Source organism: Pinus tabuliformis, chromosome 7 (assembly GCF_031772625.1).
Source record: "Pinus tabuliformis cultivar Carrire ecotype Pingquan chromosome 7, CPIR1, whole genome shotgun sequence".
Classification (NCBI taxonomy): Eukaryota; Viridiplantae; Streptophyta; class Pinopsida; order Pinales; family Pinaceae; genus Pinus; species Pinus tabuliformis.
In genome coordinates this window covers 1,677,617,733-1,677,636,871 of record NC_142293.1, presented here as the reverse complement: position 1 = coordinate 1,677,636,871, position 19,139 = coordinate 1,677,617,733, and the positions used below count along the sequence as shown (strand labels likewise).

The following is a 19,139-nucleotide window of genomic DNA, read 5'->3' as shown; positions in this document are numbered from 1 at the left end:
GAGTGGGATCCGATTATCAAAGAATCTCGTATTCCATGATCACTCCAAGCATATAGATATCAGGTACCACTTTATCCAGGATATGGTACAACGAGGAGCAATAAGGCTCCATCACATTGGCACTAATGAGCAGGTCGTCGATTCTGACAAAGCCCCTGGGGAAGGTCAAGTTCTTGGCCTTCCGAAAACGACTTGGAGTCGTGGAAAGATCCTCTTATGAGGGTCCTGTATGATATGGACATTGAGCTCTGGAAGCTCCGGTGGGCTTGGGGTACTTCTTGGAGCGATGAGCAACCATAGGGTGAGTGGTTCAGCCTTCCCCTAGTGGTTTGTTGTGTACAGGGTGAGTGGTTCAGCCTTCCCCTGAGATACCCCTTTGCGACATGTAGGCAGGATGAGTGGTTCATCCTTCTCCTGCTGAGACATCCTACCCATGCAGTTTGGGACTCATGGGAAGTACCTCTCATCTAGCCAATGAGTAGGGAAATGAGGATAGAGATCATAGTAATATCGATGGACGCATCATGTACTATGGTACTCCCTATGCTAGGATGACCGATATTGATCTGGGATCAATGGAACTAACTTCGGGTCAGTAAGAGTGATATGAGACACTCTCTTTTGATTGGAAGTGACTTCGAGTCAGTAAGAGTGGTATGAGACACTCTATTTTATTTGGGACTGACTTCGGGTCAGTAGAGAATGGTATAATACATTCTAGATCACTTCTTCTTCTTCATAGTTCAGCAAAGCAAAGCAGAGCAGTGCATTGATGGCAGAGATAGTACAGATTGGCAGATGGAGTTCTCCCTAGTTGAGAGGGAGTGTTAAATTGGCAACTAGGGCCAAACTCCACATGGGTCATCTTATTTATGACAGCTGATATTTTTCCTGGATTCCTTTCTCTGAGAGGTGTAGGACTGATTTTGAGATCATCCGATTCCGACATGTACAAATGAAGTTATGAATTTATTTTGATTATGGACAAATTGTCAAGGTCGGCCAGCGACTTATGTAGGCTCAGAAGCCCAACAATCACGTCTATTCATCCTCAACGTTTGCTATAAATACATGATGCCTTAGCCTCATTTGGACACACTCGTCTTCACACTTCTCTCTCTCTCTCCTCATTGATTGGGTGTGGATTTTCGGGCCTCTCTCTCCACACGTCCGAAATTTCAAGAGCGAAATTTTAGGAGGCCGAAATTTCAGGTGACCGAAATTTCAGGAGGCCAAATTTTCAGGAGACTGAATTTTTGGATAGTTTGACCATGTGTTGACCAACAACACTGACATGTTTGACTGCGTTTTTCGGTGAGATATTTCTGTTTGGGTAGGCCGCATTTCTAGGCACAGAAATCGAGGTCAAACATTGACTTTGACTAGTGTTGACTGCAGCTAGGGTTGATCGTAGGGTTGGCTGTTTGACCAGGTTTGACTGGACTGTTTTGGGTTGTTTTGAGGGCTGATTCATCTTGCAGTTTGGAGGTCAAAGTTAACTGAAGTTGACCGATTTGCTAAGGGTCAAATCTGCCATGTTGACCAGGGTTGACTTTTCTGGTTAGGGCTCTTTTGCTGCTGTTATAAATTATCAAATTTGTAAATTGTACTATCTCTCTCTGCTGAACTATTTAAGACTAAAAGAATATTTGATCAAGGGTTTCCACACATTAGAGTTTGTCCCTGGCTGGTGCCGCATCTTATGTCCTCTTGTCTTGGCTTGTCTTCTATTGTTTATGTTTATGTTCTATCTGCATTTTACTATCATGTTGATGTGATTGCTAATCTGAATATTGATACTGGGCTAATAAAGAAATTGAAGTAAAATTGCTCTAAAAGCATAGAAAATATGATTGTTGCCTAAAATTAACAATCCATCCCTCTCATATATATATATATATATATATATATATATATTTCCTAGAAAAGTCTCCCCTCAAATGATTGAGTAAATTTCATTTCAAACCCAAGTTTTGGGTTTCTTTGCCTAGCTGCCCCAAAACTCGCCCTGAATTGGAAATTTTGGGGTTTTCCCCTTTATTGAGGATTATAGCCTATGGGGATAGATAGGCTATTTCGTCCCATACGCAATTAATTTCCTGGGAACATTACATCATTGAAGTAGCCTGGTTTGGTTTAAAGAATTAATGATTTACATTGTCCTGGCACAGCATAACCATTGCATTATTTCTAGTCTAGGTTGGTGGTGTGTTTGAAATTAGTAAGTCTGGCAAAGAGGAATCCTCAATCAACGAAGTTTTTCTCTATGCTTTTGGTGGCTTGGACACCCAGTGAAAGTCAAGCCCATGGTTTTGAGCCCCATTCTGTGGACCGTAGGGCACATCTCTGTGTTATCGGTAGATTGGTCACGACTCCAAAGAGTAGGTATATCTTGTACCGTGTTCGTTTAATGTAGTTAGTGATTTCTTTAGTATATGCGAAGGTTTTGGGGGGGAGTCAGTGAGTTTCCCTTGCTGTGACAGTTGTCACATAAGCAAATTCGCAAGAAGCAACATATGTAACTGTGTTACATCCGAGACAGAGCGTGGACGAATTAAGAATCAGAGTGTGGATCCACATCCCAAAACTCAAAGGTTGACCGTTGATCTCTGTTATAAATTATCAGATTTGTAAATTGTACTCTCTCTCTGCTGAACTATTTAAGACTAAAAGAATATTTGATCAAGGGTTTCCCCACATTAGAGTTTGTCCCTGGCTGGTGCCGCATCTTATGTCCTCTTGTCTTGGCTTGTCTTCTATTGTTTATGTTTATGTTCTATCTGCATTTTACTATCATGTTGATGTGATTGCTAATCTGAATATTGATACTAGGCTAATAAAGAAATTGAAGTAAAATTGCTCTAAAAGCATAGAACATATGATTGTTGCCTAAAATTAACAATCCATCCCTCTCATATATATATATATATATATATATATATATATATATATATATATATTTCCTAGAAAAGTCTCTCCTCAAATGATTGAGTAAATTTCATTTCAAACCCAAGTTTTGGGTTTCATTGCCTAGCTGCCCCAAAACTCGCCCTGAATTGAAAATTTTGGGGTTTTCCCCTTTATTGAGGATTATAGCCTATGGGGATAGATAGGTTATTTCGTCCCATACGCAATTAATTTCCTCGGAACATTACATCATTGAAGTAGCCTGGTTTGGTTTAAAGAATTAATGATTTACATCGTTCTGGCACAGCATAACCATTGCATTATTTCTAGTCTAGGTTGGTGGTGTGTTTGAAATTAGTAAGTCTGGCAAAGAGGAATCCTCAATCAACGAAATTTTTCTCTATGCTTTTGGTGGCTTGGACACCCAGTGAAAGTCAAGCCCATGGTTTTGAGCCCCATTCTGTGGACCGTAGGGCACATCTCTGTGTTATCGGTAGATTGGTCACGACTCCAAAGAGTAGGTATATCTTGTACCGTGTTCGTTTAATGTAGTTAGTGATTTCTTTAGTATATGCGAAGGTTTTGGGGGGGATTCAGTGAGTTTCCCTTGCTGTGACAGTTGTCACGTAAGAAAATTCGCAAGAAGCAACATACGTAACTATGTTACATCCGAGACAGAGCGTGGACGAATTAAGAATCAGAGTGTGGATCCACAGCCCAAAACTCAAAGGTTGACCGTTGATCTCTGTTATAAATTATCAGATTTGTAAATTGTACTATCTCTCTCTGCTGAACTATTTAAGACTAAAAAAATATTTGATCGAGGGTTTCCCCACATTAGAGTTTGTCCCTGCCTGGTGCCGCATCTTATGTCCTCTTGTCTTGGCTTGTCTTCTATTGTTTATGTTTATGTTCTATCTGCATTTTACTATCATGTTGATGTGATTGCTAATCTGAATATTGATACTGGGCTAATAAAGAAATTGAAGTAAAATTTCTCTAAAAGCATAGAACATATGATTGTTGCCTAAAATTAACAATCCATCCCTCTCATATATATATATATATATATATATATATATATATTTCCTAGAAAAGTCTCTCCTCAAATGATTGAGTAAATTTCATTTCAAACCCAAGTTTTGGGTTTCTTTGCCTAGCTGCCCCAAAACTCGCCCTGAATTGGAAATTTTGGGGTTTTCCCCTTTATTGAGGATTATAGCCTATGGGGATAGATAGGCTATTTCGTCCCATACGCAATTAATTTCCTGGGAACATTACATCATTGAAGTAGCCTGGTTTGGTTTAAAGAATTAATGATTTACATTGTTCTGGCACAGCATAACCATTGCATTATTTCTAGTCTAGGTTGGTGGTGTGTTTGAAATTAGTAAGTCTGGCAAAGAGGAATCCTCAATCAATGAAGTTTTTCTCTATGCTTTTGGTGGCTTGGACACCTAGTGAAAGTCAAGCCCATGGTTTTGAGCCCCATTCTGTGGACCGTAGGGCACATCTCTGTGTTATCAGTAGATTGGTCACGACTCCAAAGAGTAGGTATATCTTGTAGCGTGTTCGTTTAATGTAGTTAGTGATTTCTTTAGTATATGCGAAGGTTTTGGGGGGGAGTCAGTGAGTTTCCCTTGCTGTGACAGTTGTCACGTAAGCAAATTCGCAAGAAGCAACATACGTAACTGTGTTACATCCGAGACAGAGCATGGACGAATTAAGAATCAGAGTGTGGATCCACAGCCCAAAACTCAAAGGTTGACCGTTGATCTACAGCATCGTTGCCCACTCATTGATCGGGCGCATAGATTAGGGTGATTGCCAATAGAGTAGTGACAACATAACATAGTACCTGCATAGCGAAGTTGAGGCAATAGCCTATATGTCTAGGGATTCTCGTGGCAAAGTTGAGGGGAATAATTGATGAGTTATTTCGAGACGTGATTTGGATGGACAACATCTTATGAGTTGTGGGTTTTAATGGGAGGTGACGGCACTTACTGTACCCATCATCTCATAACAACAAATTAGCATAGAACAATCCATGTTCAGTACAAGAACAGAATAGATATCCGTAGACTCAGCTAAATTGTTTATCAGCAAATCTGGTTATTTATAATTGCAAAAACAACAAAATATTGAGGGAACATTGACTTTGTACAGTCACTGTTGGATACAAGTGCACATTGGTGAAGTATGTTGAATTTGGAATTTATTCTAAATATATTGAGTGGGTGGAGTGACAATATTGTGTTGATGAACTATTGTATTTCATATTGTTGAATGATCGAGTACTCTTGTTGTGGATCATGTAGTTTACTCTTACACTATACTACTAGTTAATCTATTTCATTATTGAATTATTAAAGAAAAATTTATTGGAAACCCTAGGGCTAAAATTGCCCTAGAACTCTAGATATATCCCCCTTGTATCATGGATTTTATGTTCTAGGGGCTTTTAGGGCTAATTTGAGCTAAATGCTTGCTTACCTTGGTATGAATAGGGAAGCACTAGCCTCATTTGCATCATTGTGCACTTGGAGAGACACACTTCTCTTGGATTATACTTTTTTTCTCTAGTTCGTTATGGAGCACTAATTGAGTGACCTTCATGGGGACTTTGTTGATGTGGGTTTGATCTCATTTCATGCATGATTATGGTGAAGCTTGGATAAATGAACGATAAATCTAGTAAAGTGGACTTATTTTATCTTGGCTAGTGTTTTATAGGATCAATGTAATTAAGTATTAAGCAAGTGGGTGTAGTATTTGTTTCATTATCCCTCTTAAACAAACCCTTATTCTAAGTCTTTGAGGAAGTAGCAAGTGGGCTCCTTCTCTTAACTCATTTTTGGAAATTGAGCACCTTGATTCAAAACCCTAGGATAAGTGAGGACTTACACTAGAAATTGAACCTTGTCCGTACTCCAAATTCTTCAAGTTTGTTCGTTCCTAGACTCCATTAACCTTGGATTGAAAAAGGTGCCTTTTAATGATGAGATGTGACCTTTGGACAAGAAACAATGCCCCTTAGATGATTCATTGCACCTTTTGTGGAGAGACATTCCTTTTGGAGATGACATCACCCTTTTGAGGCCTTTACACTCACAAGTGTGGCCTTTTGGAGGGCATTTTTTGGTTCTATCATTATAATTTCATCTTTGAGGCTATTTTGGGGGTCAACTTGGTGATCTATCCACCTTGTATCATGGATTTTATGTTTTAGGGGCTTTTAGAGCTAATATAAGCTAAATGTGTGCTTACCTTAGTATTAATAGGGAAGCACTAGCCTCATTTGCATCATTGTGCACTTGGAGAGACGCACTTCTCTTGGATTGTACTTTTTTTTTCTCTAGTTCGTTATGGAGCACTAGTTGAGTGACCTTCTTGGGGACTTTGTTGATGTGGGTTTGATCTCATTTCATGGATGATTATGGTGAAGCTTGGATGAATGCACCATAAATCCAATAAGTGGACTTATTTTATCTTGGCTAGTGTTTTATTGGATGAATGTAATTAAGTATTAAGCAAGTGGGTGTAGTAGTTGTTTGGATGAATGTAATTAAGTATTAAGCAAGTGGGTGTAGTAGTTGTTTCTTTAACCTTCTTAAACAAACTCTTCTTCCAAGTCTTTGAGGAAGTAGCAAGTGGGCTCCTTCTCTTAACTCATTTTTGGAAATTGAGCGCCTTGATGCAAAACCCTAGAATAAGTGAGTGGACTTACACTAGAAATCGAGCCTTATCCCTACTCCAAATTCTTCAAGTTTTTTCCTTCCTATACTCCATTAACCTTGGATTGAGAAAGGCACTAGTTCTCTCTCTTTTGTAATAATCAGTTATACTGATAAAAACATTTAATTTGATTGTTTTAGGGTAAATTAGCGTTTAATTACAGCAAAATCATTAATTAGGGTTTAAGCATTTAATATCTTGGATGTTATTGTCCTAGGGTTTGGTTTGTTTGGAATTTATTGAAAAAGTGAAAGTGTCATTTTAAGTGTATTTTTCAGCAATAAATTAGGACTGATGTCTAGGGTTTTAATTGTTGTTATATGCTTTTCAACCACAGAAAAATGTTGTTATTAATTATCTGGTTTACTCTTAACATTAGCCCTCATTTTTCACTTTATTATCATAGTTTTTGGTGTTAGATTTCTGGCTGTTATAAACCAGTCTATTGCTGCAATTTCTAAGTTTAGATGCTAGTCTACTCCAGCAAAGTGTAGTTTATTGATTATGTGTGTTTGAGGAACTCTATTGAGCCTTTATTTATTGTCGTAAACCTTCAAAGAGCCATAGAACCCTTTGAACTCAAATCTAGAAATCACCTCGCAAATTCACCTTAAACCTTAATTGTTTAACCTTATTCCTTGGTGGTAAATCATTCTTGAATCCTTAGGAGGCTCTTAGCTTAATTTGATTGGGTTATTTGATCCCTAAGATCTACTAGGGAAGCCTCCCTTGTGTTGGATTATATCCATCACTAAAATGAGGGGAGTAGTTGCTAAGTTGATAGTGGTGGCACTCTCATTGTTACACATTGTCTATATCACCTAGCGAGGCTTTGCACCAGGGTCCCAGATTTTGTTGTAACAGTAAACATTGGCTTAACAACTAACAACCTATTTTCATAACCTCAAACAAATATGCATGATCTTGTCAAAAGCAAATATGTATCACTAACATCTAAACACCCTTAGAAACTATTAGTTATGGTGGGACTTATACTGCTGACCATGGTTGGTTATACTACAATGGAAAAAATAAATAAAACTTGTGATTAAACAAAGCGCTATTTAGCTTTGAATGCCCATGCAAAGCGACTTTCAGTTGAGCTCTCAACTAAAAGTACAGTTCAGCATAGTACAGATGGCAGAATAAGTAAACTAAGAGGGTACATTATGCTACATTCTCAAAAAAAATAGCATTATGCAATATGGAAATTTGTAAACAGTTCTTATTTCCTAATAGAAAATGATGACAGCTGATATTTTTCTTGGATTCCTCTCTTCGAGAGGTGTAGGATTGATCTAAAGATCATCCGATTCCGACATGTAAAAATGAAGATATGAATTTATTTGTATTATTGACAAATTGTCCAGGTTGGCCAACAAACAAAACAGGCATTTTTACCCCCCGTTCATTCTCAACGTTGTATATAAAAGGAGGAGACCTCAAGGCATCATTTCATCATCTCATCTCATCACATCTCTCTCTCCTCACTTGATTGGGTACGCAAAACTGGCAGGTTTCTCTCACACGTGCGAAGGAAGGAGGACGTTTTCTGTTCTCACTGTTTGACTATGTTGACCAGCGTTGGCCAAATTTCAGGGGCTGCGTTGACCAGCGTTGACCTCCCTTTGACTGCAGATTGGGTGAGGCAGCTTCTCCTTGGCTGGCTGCAGATCTGGGCACTAAAACCGAGGTGATCTGACCTTTGGTTTGACCAGCGTTGACTGCCCTAGTTGCTGGCTGCAGTTTGACTTCAGTTGACCAGACTTTGACTCAATTTTTCAGAACTGTTTGGATTTGCTGTTGAAGGCTGAAGTCGACTGGATTTGACTGAGCTGTTTAGAGGAAGAATTCTGCCCTGTTTGACCAGCGTTGACTTTTCTGGTTAGGGTTTTTCTGCTGCTGTCATAAATTATCAGATTTGTAAATTTGTACTATCTCTCTCTGCTGAACTATTGAAGAATATAAGAAGAATTGATCAAGGGTTTCCCCACATTGGGGTTTGTCCCTGGCTGGTGCCACATCTTGTGTCCTCTTGTCTTGGCTTGTCTTCTACTGTTTATGTTTATGTTCTATCTGCATTTTACTATCATGCTGATGTGATTGCTAAACTGGATATTGATATTGGGCTAATAAAGAAATTGAAGTAAATTGCTCTTAAGCATAGAACATACCAAAAATTAACAGCAAAGGACATATTTATAAACAAATTTGTGGCATGTGTAATCTGTAATTAATACTATTATATAAACTAGATTTGTTGAAGTACAAACACAAAGAGGCAGAATAAAAGATCTATGGAACATAGAGAGATAATATCAGACATCTAACAAACCATTATCAAGAATCATGAAACGGCAGCAGTATGTAAACATGTGCTAACAGTTTCCTTACTTTACAGTGATCTTAAATAAGGAGATGGAACGTGAAAATAGGTGATAAAAATATTTACATTAGTAAGTGCAGCCTCCAGCTCCACCTGCACAAGAAAATAATTTGCTTCTTAGAATTAAATTCTCAAAAATAAATTCAGTTCTACTCTCAGAATGAAGTGTATTATTTAAACATGGATCTGTTTCATTATACAGAGAATCTAGTAACATATAACACAATGAATGCTTGCCCTCATTTGAAAAGATAAAAAAATCTTGCTAAATAATCAAAACTGTCTCTCACATGAGTGCAAGACTGGCCTAGTTGCCGATTCCTCTACTCACCGAGAAAAAAAAAAAATCAAAACTTCCTTCCTCCAAGAATTGACAAGTGGCCATATAATATAACCATGATTTTTTTAAATGTTACATGGTCTTCCAAACACCAATAGTTTGGTAGTAGCTTGAGATTTTAAATAGTCAAAACAAAAAGAACAGAGCCAAAATTATTGGTAAATGCAAACAACAATAGCAGAAAACGAATAGACCAGCAAAAGAGAGAGAGAGAACCATTGGAATAGCATACGTTACATTTTAAAACACATCTTTTATGTGAGTACATTGACTGAGATATTGTTCGTATTCCCATATATAGAAACTAATTAACTGTTTATGCTAAGTTAAATATGACATGTGACTTTATTAACCTGGAGTACATCTTCATTGTAATTAACATATGACCATTATAATTGTTAAATTTCCATGAAACTCTGCAACTACTTAGATGAATAACTGAAAACTGAAACTAGTTAACTTTCACCAAGATACAGAGCCTCTTAACAACTTATAAGCAGCGGAATAAAAACACAGAGATAAAAACACATTACACAAATTGACACACTTATTTTTCTCAGGAAACCCAACAGGGAAAACCTGCTTGCTTGATGTGGCTATTTTATTGATTGTTCTTGGAGCAATTGAATCTATTACAAATAAATCTGTCTCTCTTGAGAAAGTGTTCTGCTTCTCACACAATTCTCAGCTGATACAACTGATTTTGGCCTGCCTTGATCACTACTTGATCTCAGTTCCTGCACACAATTCTTCCTCTGCTGCCTCCTTGACTTGCTCCGCAAACCCTGCTGTATTGCTTCAATTCTGCTCCTCCTTCCTTGCACACTTGAGCCCCTTATTTCTCACCCTGATGTCTTGCTTCAATTCTGCTCCTCCTTCCTTGCGCACTTGAGCCCCTTATTTCTTGCGCTGATCTCCTATTTCCTAGAGCACTTGGACTCCTATTTTTTAGGACCCAAGTTCCTCTTTCTAGCGCACAAACAGCTCCTAAATCCTAGCACACTTGTGGCTCCTATTTCTTAGGACACAATTCCTACACTCCACAATCAAGGCTCTCTAACAAACTCGTGAGCTCTGTCTTGTCACAAACCTTTGTGCACCAAACAATTGTTATTTACTTGTGCCTTCGTCCTCTCTTTATAGGTGAATTTCGATCCATGCAAGGACGCCTAGCTTAATTTAGAACTCGAGCTCTTATAGCGAGTTAACTAAGAGTGTTACTCGCACTCCTTCCAATCATAACTGGAGTTGTTAACTCGTGCTCTCTCCAATCAACACTGGAGATCAAACAAGCTCTTTCTTCACTGAAGACTAACTCGCTCTAACTTAACTGCTAACTGCCACCTCGTTCTATAGTCAAACTGATGAAGAGTCCTCTTTAACTGAAGCTCCAACTCTATGCATGTTAACTTGATGATTATTCCAGTAAACTGGAAATAACTTATCCTAACTGAAGTCTAACTCATGAGGACAATTCGAGGTCTTCACTGGCTAAGGCACAAGCCAAAAGATCTTACTTGCTACATTTTCAACAATAATATTCTAACTGTAATACTCCCCCCTCAATGGTCATATAAAAATCAACCATTTGCCCCAAAATGCAACCTTTTGTGGACCAAACATGTCAAAGATGTATGCAACACGCCTCTCAGATTTACTCCAAAAATCAAATATGGAAGTTGCCACCAAATGAAAATAAGTTTCCTACATAACATGTAACTGGTGTGGCCGATGCTAAATACGTCACCTCACCAACCACTGGCTCTTTAATCAAATGAGAGTCAATGTTGGTTGGAAACGTTAGCCTACCTACCACAGATGTAGAAGTTGGTATAAATTCCAAAGAGATTTTCATTTCTACACCTCGGTACCAAACTATATTATACCATGCCAGCTAGGCTTCTGGGGCCTGCCATAATGTATAGAGAGTCTCATCCATACCTACAACTTCGCCTTCTTGTAGCTGATCCACACCTGCAAATTGCACCTCTCTACCATTCTCTTCATCTAAGCACGAAAATTTGCCTTGGATCTACCTTGGACAAATCCAATTTTATTTTAGAATCCGAGTGTGTTTTCCTCAACTCAACTTATCTGCTGCTTTATCAACCGGAGACTCAACAATATTAGAAACAGAAGACACTAAATCAACAAAACCCTGTTGAACACACTGCTTGCCTTCTTTTTACTGCCTTCCACTTGCTCTAGCTCATTGAATTGTGGAAGTTCCTCTTCCTTTTCATCTCCAAACTTGTTATTCTCTATCTCGACATCCAAATCAGCAATCTTCTCCTGAAGCATTCTTGGCATCATTGTTAAATTTTCAGACGATTTTCTTAAACTTTCCTGAGTTCTTTGGGTGACATGTTTTCCAAGCTTTTCAGATGATGCATGTTTTACTGATTTCTTTCTCAATTTTGTTAATTTCCCAACCAATTTTTTGCCAATGGAGAGTTTGTTACACTACTCAGCATCTCCTACTTCTTGTGCTCTTTATAGTATATACCTTATCACACGATAACTGTCCACCATTCTACACTCGTCTTCCTCACTAATCAACTGATTTTTCAGCCTCAAACCAGCCCATGTCAACCTAAATCGGATCTGATTTTTCAACAATTCTTACATCCCTGCTCACAACAACGGTACAACATGATTTGCACAGGGATCCAAAAGCCTATTCCATCCATTGACTAAGCTAAGTGTTGGAATTTATATCCTTGCAGTGTTTGTGGTCTTAAAAATCATGATCATCACAGTACATTATGGTTGGATAGATGTGAATGGATGGCCAAAAGTCAGTTTTAGTTTGAAAGGATTTTACATGATCGAGTCTTCCTATGTACACAGTACAAAAATATCTCTCATACAAAGTTCATGAGTTAGTTGGTTCTCCAAAAGTTAGATGTCATTAAGGATAAGTTAACCATTTTTAGGAAAGATTTGTCAACTTATGGAGTCATTTCTTTGAGTCAAATGAATCATGAGTATTTTTTGTAATACTTCATGGTAAACCAAAAACCACTTTGTAATGACAGAGGCAGGTTTCTGGCCAGCCAAAACAACTTGATGAAATTAATAATTCGTGATAAGCCGAAACCACTTCAAAATTGTGATAGTTGAGGGTGAGGCAAGGAAAACCCTAAGTATGATGTAATGATTGAGGATAACCCATAGAAAACCCATGAGAAGGTCAAGTGTAAGCTAAAAAAATCCTTGATATAAAGACAATGTAGTCCAAATGATTGACCCAAGATGTAGGAATTATCAAAGAATCAAAGAAAGATGCAGTGCATATTGAGACAAAAAAACAACAACAATTGAGGATGCAGATGAAGAAGACCGAAGATGATGCAGAGTGCAGAAGACTAAAGATGAAAACAACTCAAGACATCCAGATTGAATCACAGGTATTCTTAAGGGGAGTATGAAGGAATAATTCATACTTATGATGCAATGAAATCATTATAATACATTAATGAAAGCAGACTATGTAAAAAAAGTCTAGATATGGTCATGAAGAATATGAGAGAAGTTAGGGATGGAGATCACATAGAATCAATAGAGATTCATGGAGATCTTCGTAGAGATATTGTGGAGATAGTTATGGAGATGGTTGAACCAATTAGCTATATTACAAATCTTGTTATGAGCACCTCAATTGCATATAATGACGCCTGATGTAACTAAGAGAGTGATGTCTGATTGTTGTAAATTAATACAATGTGATCGTTAAGAGGAAACTGCGGTTCTTAAGTGCAAGTTTCTGTGTGTAAATGTTTGTGTATGGCTGCTCATATACCAACATGTTGTATGTGCGAAACAATCAAACTTAAAATTGAAAACAGATATATTCACACTGTACACAGAGAATATATATATATATATATATATATATATATATATATATATATCAATATCTAGTGGGGAAATATCGCACATGTCAAAAATGAGGAAAATTGTGATGGTTCAATTGCTGCAGGATTTTTGGACATTTGGAGACAAACTAGTGTCCATCACCTATTTCGAGCAGATACCTATATGGGCAGGCATGTCTTCTCTTCGCGGAATGCTAGTTGAGAAATATCGCACATGCTAAAAAATGAGGAAAACTGTGATGGTCCAATCGCTGCAGGAATTTTGGACATTTGGAAACAAACTAGTGTCCATCACCTATTTCGAGCAGACATCTATATGGGCAGGGCACGCCTTCTCTTTGGGGAATGCAAAGACAAATTAATGAGCTTTTACCATTCACTCCCCCTCTTTTGAGGGAGGGTGATTTGGAGAGTACCCCACCGGCACTACCATGAGTGAAATTGTAAGTGGATGAACCTAACCTACGTTGGCAAAGAATCAATGCCCAAAAGGATACAGTCTCGACCGATTTATTATCTGTGGTGTTCTGCTTATGAATGTACATTGTCATGCTGGAAGATTCTATCTATTTCTGATCAAACATGTCCAAAACAGAAAAAATGGTAATTGGGTGAGAAGAATATATGTGAGAGGAACTCACAGCAACTGCTTTACAAGCTGCACATTTATCATCTACGGCGGCAATGGGGCGTGCAATGCAGATGAGAAGCATGAACAGCATCTCCATTGACCTGGATCCACCCATCTCTTTGCCCTGCAATCTGCTTTTGCGCCGCTTGAAGCCCTTGAACAAACTTAACAGATTTTATGCCGTTCGCTCCTATGATTTTCAATGCTCCCGAGTCACTGCTGTATTTACAAAGTTATTCATGGTTAAATTTCCACAAGAAGTCATTTGAGAAATTCCCACAGGAGATAATTCCAGAGTCCATGTGATCATCGTCATTAAATATTAATCTAATTTTTTTTAATAAAAAGACACCATAGTTTCGTTAGAGTTGGGTTATTTTTTGGGATGTATGTTTTGGGATAAATAAATTATAGGTTTGTTAAAAGGTTGGAAGGCAGGTTTACGATTTTCTTTTTTTCAATGGAGTTTAAATTTGTGAGAGATTTTTTGACGAAAATCATATGGAATATCATTTGTGGATGCGTTTCGAACCAACTAGTGTGGTTCATCATCAACTTGTCCTGACGATGAATCACACTAGTTGGTTCGAAACGCGTCGACAAATGGTATTCCATGTGATTTTCGCCGAAAAATCTCTCACAAACTTGATATGGATCACAGAAGCCTGAACTCTATAATTGAATCCCTGCACGGAGTTTAAATTTTTAATCAGATTTTAGGTCTTGAGTCAAAGGTTACAAGGTACAAGTTTTTATGAGTGGGAAATTTTTGTGAATGTGGAAGTGTTAGTTTGTAGCCTATTTACATGAGTCTATCAATTATAGTGGTGGTCAATTGGATTTGAATATGAATTTCACTTAAATAAATCTTAAGCTAATTATTAATTTTTTTAGGTTTTAAAAAATAATAATTACAAGTTTATGATTTTTTTAGTACTTTAAGTTTAATCTATATTTTTTAGGTTGTTTGTTTCTTAACTTTTACTTGTTGGGGTGTTTCAATCACTACAAAGTTTTTCAACTCTTGCTCCTTGGGATGTTTGAATCATTACTTCAAAGTATTGGAACAACTTGTGAAACAAACTTGATTAAGGTATTGGATAGAATTTATAAGATTTGAAACTTTATTATAGATATCAAACTCTTAATTCGTTGTCACTAATCTCTATTCCATTAGGTTGTGTAGTTTAATAATATTTAAAAATGAAATTACAATTTACTCAATTTAACAATGTAGTGGAGATATAACTACCAAGTAAGATATTGGCTCACAATTTCATATGACAATCTCATAGCTCTCTATCCCATACAACTATTTCATACATCAAAGCATATGGTTCACAATACAAATTCTTACTAATAGAACTAATTTAAGGTAGACATGTGCAACATTATTACATCTTTCATCAACTTAATTGATCTCTTTCTCATTAACCTTGACCAATAGAGATGTCACTCTTAGAGAGATATTTGATCAATCTTTGCATTAAGGATAACTAGGTGTTTTACAATCCAATATGGGGGAGATGTTTTCATGTAACACTAAATAACATTATCCCCCAAGGTGGGTCTGCCACCCACCGCAAACCAACTCAACGCGTCACCACTGCATCGCGCATTTCAGAGACTCCGAAAAACAATCAAGCTCACACGAGCTATACAACCTCGGCTTGATACTATGTTGCCACACCACGAGAAATGGCCACTCTACACCATCAATTGGGCAGGACCACTCATCATTTTCAAACTATTTATTCTCCTTCCTTCAAGGACAAGCCTCCCAACAACATCTCCAATAATCATCCTCTTGGTACTAGGCATCCTCAAGACGACAATTCGGCTCCGGCAAGCACCTTCTTAAAGCTTGACTAGTACAATCAATTGACACACAAAATGCCCTCTCTCAATCTTGGGAAAATTATGCTTCTCGAGGTGTCTTCACCCATTTATCAGGGCAATGTAACCCCATTCTAGCACTTCATCCACTCCAATCTGACGCATCATCCTTTAGAGGCTATCAGAGTTGTAGGGGTCGTAGCTTGGCTCATTTGTCTCTTTATAATGCACTCTCCCCACCTCATGGTAAGATATTTATCCCTACAATTTGATTTCTTTTGTCTCGAATTCTTGTTAATTGGCCCATTCCTTGGTATTTTTGGCATGTGGATTGGTGTTTCATTACCAAGTGCTCACTTTTGAATTGGAATTCTCACCGTCCTGCAATCCTACCAATCTTCCTAACTTAGTTCACCTACTTTCAAAGCACTCCTCTTAAGCCCCTACCACTCAAACCCACCAACTTCTCCCTGTAGTCGAATTATCCTCCCTTCAAACCTCATCTCTTTGGTCCTCGCCTCAGCCAATTTCCTCCCAGCATAATGACATGCGACACTCCCTCATCATCTCGCCAAAGAAAGTGCAAAGGACGTCCCTTCCCCTCCTCTCCTCTACCTAGAAGCACTCCTCCTATTACCCAACAACGTGCCTGATCCAGGTGGATATTGGTGGCCACCTGCCAAGTCCACCTGGACCCCCACCATTGTTTCTCTCAGCATTTTCAGTTTCCTTAATTGTAGCACAACTTACTATTTTTAGCAATTTTTCGGGTCGTGAACTTCCGGAGCCATTTTGAGGCCCTAAACGACGTTTTTTTGGAAATCTGGGGCAACATGGGTCCATGTTTTCTCCCAAAGTTGGAGTGCTCGGATAGATCTTTATAACGAGCTATTGTACGCGTTAAACGGAGATCGTATACCAAAGTTGCAACCCCGGGAAGTTGGTGTACCAATTTACCCAAACGGGGCCCACAGTTTGGTGTTTCATCTTCTAGGGTTAGGTTTTGGAATGTTAAGGGTTTTCCATTGTTTCTCAACAATAAATAGGCCTTCGAGCCTCATTGTAACACAGTTCAGAGGCATGTAGCCACCACAACTCTCCTCATAGATAAGCTACCATCGCCCTAGCTAGTTTATTTCCATTACCGTTTGTAAGCATATTTCAGTATTTTACATTAATGAAATGAAGTATTATTTCTGCTGCATATCTGTGTTTATGGTTATCTCTGTAATTTGTTGCGTTCCTGTTTAAGTCCGGATCAGTGGTATCAGAGTGGTCTGCTTTTTCTCTATTTTTCTTTACATGTCCCCAACAAGGTTGGGATATAAGGAGTTAGGGCTTGAACTGGTCGAACCTTTGCAAGACCAGCCTCGCAAATCCCGACGGCCTCCCATGGCGGATGAGAAGAAAGACGAGGGGGCAGGAGATCCCATCAAAATCTTGCTCGAAGAAGCCCTCGAGCGACAATGGAACGCGATGATGGACAGCTTTGCCTAGATCCTTCAGCGGCTACCTAGAAGCGACACATCGGCTTCCAGCAGCTACTCTGGAAATGCTACGCCCTTTAAGGTACAAGTTAATTTTGAAATCCCCATATTCGAGGGTCAGATAGACGCAGATGTCGTAGATAAATGGTTAAATCTGCTAGAGGGTTATTTTTCTGTTCATGAATCTTCTAGTCGGGAAAAGATTGTTTTCGCTCTTCTCAAAGCAGCCCCCCACGTCAAGGACTGGTGGGAAACCTACTGCGAGCATAAGGATGAAATTACTGGCTCACTATTTTCAGCCACACCCACCTGGAATTCATTCCGGGATGCCATCAAGGAGCAGTACTACCCTATCGGAAGCTATGAGGATAAATACATAAAGTGGACCACGCTGCGGCAGGGAAGGGACCAAGACGTGCCGGAGTTCACCAATCTTTTCCATACCCTTCGCACAAAGTTGGGTATCAAGGATTCGGAGCAACATTTGATACTCAAATACCGTGGCTGCCTGCACAAGTACATCTAGGAAGAAATACAATTCCTGAACATCTCCTCGCTCGGCGCAGCATACCGATATGCCGTCAAGGTCGAGCAGAAGTTTAAACAAAAGAAGCGAGACTTTGGATCAGTGAATCCAAAGCAGGGGAAAGGTGCCCCTAAACCACAGAACAAAAGACAAAGCCAAGGCGGGACAACCCAAGACAACCCACCGAAGTTGCAAGCAAAGAACAGCACCGTGAAGCCGAAAAAGGACACGGGAAAATGGTGTGAGTTCCACAAGAGCTCCACTCACAACACAAGTGAGTGTCGGGTCAAGCAGTCACTGGTGGCTGAGCTAAAGGTTTCAGAATCAGATGCATGTTCCGACTCTGAGTCAGAACCCGATAACGGGAATGACAAAGGGAAGCAAATCATTGATGCGGATCCCAATGCCACTATTGCTACCGCCAAGATCCTGAAAAATGAACCCGAAGATCCAGAGGAGGAGGAGCGTCTCTTCCACTCCCAGATGTGGGTAAAGGGCTCCCCGATACAGTTCATTGTTGATAGCGGGAGTCAAAAGAACCTCATTTCGGCAGAGGTCGTGAAGTAGTTGGGCTTACCGACCACAGCACATCCACAACCATACACCATTGGGTGGCTTCACCAAGGACGAGATCTTCGCGTGAGCCAGCAGTGTCGCCTTCCATACAACATCAAGCCCTTCACGGATGAGGTATTGTGCGACATTGCTCCCCTTGAAGTTTGTGATGTATTATTAGGACAACCATACTTGTGGAAGCGACATGCTGTGTATGAATCAAGGCCCTGTGTTGTTATTATTACATTGGGAAATAAGTTGTACAGGATACCAGAGCTAGCACCACCTACCGTTATCTCTTTGATTACTGCAAAACAATGCAGTAAGATAATTTCCAAAACCAGGAAATTTGTTTTCCTGATGATACGCCCTCAAGAAAAGAAGAAGACGGTGGTCGTGGCCTCCAGACGGGGTCCCTCTGCACGACAACTACAGATGGACAAGGTTGTGGAGGAGTACGAGGACATCTTCACCTCCCTTGTAGGGGTTCCTCTACACTGTCAGGTCAAGCACTCCATCGATCTGACCCCAGGTGCGCCACTGCCCAATGGACCAATTTATCGGCGCTCCGTTTTGGAGAACAATGAAATCAAGAGACAGATTCAGGAGCTCCTGCAGAAAGGTCACATCCGTCCGAGTTCATCGCCTTGTGGGAGCCCGATCGTGTTGGTACAGAAGAAGGATGGGACGTGGAGACTCTGTATTAACTATCGGGCGCTGAACAAGATCACTGTCCGTAATAGGTACCCGATCCCACGGATTGATGACCTCCTGGACCAACTAAAGGGAGCGAAATATTTCAGCAAGATCGATCTGAAGTCAGGATATCACCAGGTACCAATCGAACCCTCTTAT

The 19,139-nt window shown here is 39.3% G+C and overlaps 1 protein-coding gene across 1 annotated transcript in view; it reads right to left on the bottom strand.

The window, feature by feature from the left end:
- LOC149254899 (uncharacterized) overlaps nt 1-14,141 on the bottom strand; it is a 207,310-nt gene extending 193,169 nt beyond the window's left edge. The window contains exons 1-2 of the mRNA XM_089457141.1: nt 13,891-14,141; nt 9,098-9,124 (exon numbers count right to left, since the gene is read on the bottom strand). Coding sequence (XP_089313267.1) covers nt 9,098-9,124; nt 13,891-13,995 — 132 coding nt within the window. The 5' untranslated portion in view covers nt 13,996-14,141. The remainder of the gene's footprint in view (nt 1-9,097; nt 9,125-13,890) is intronic.
- Nucleotides 14,142-19,139: the final 4,998 nt, after the last annotated feature.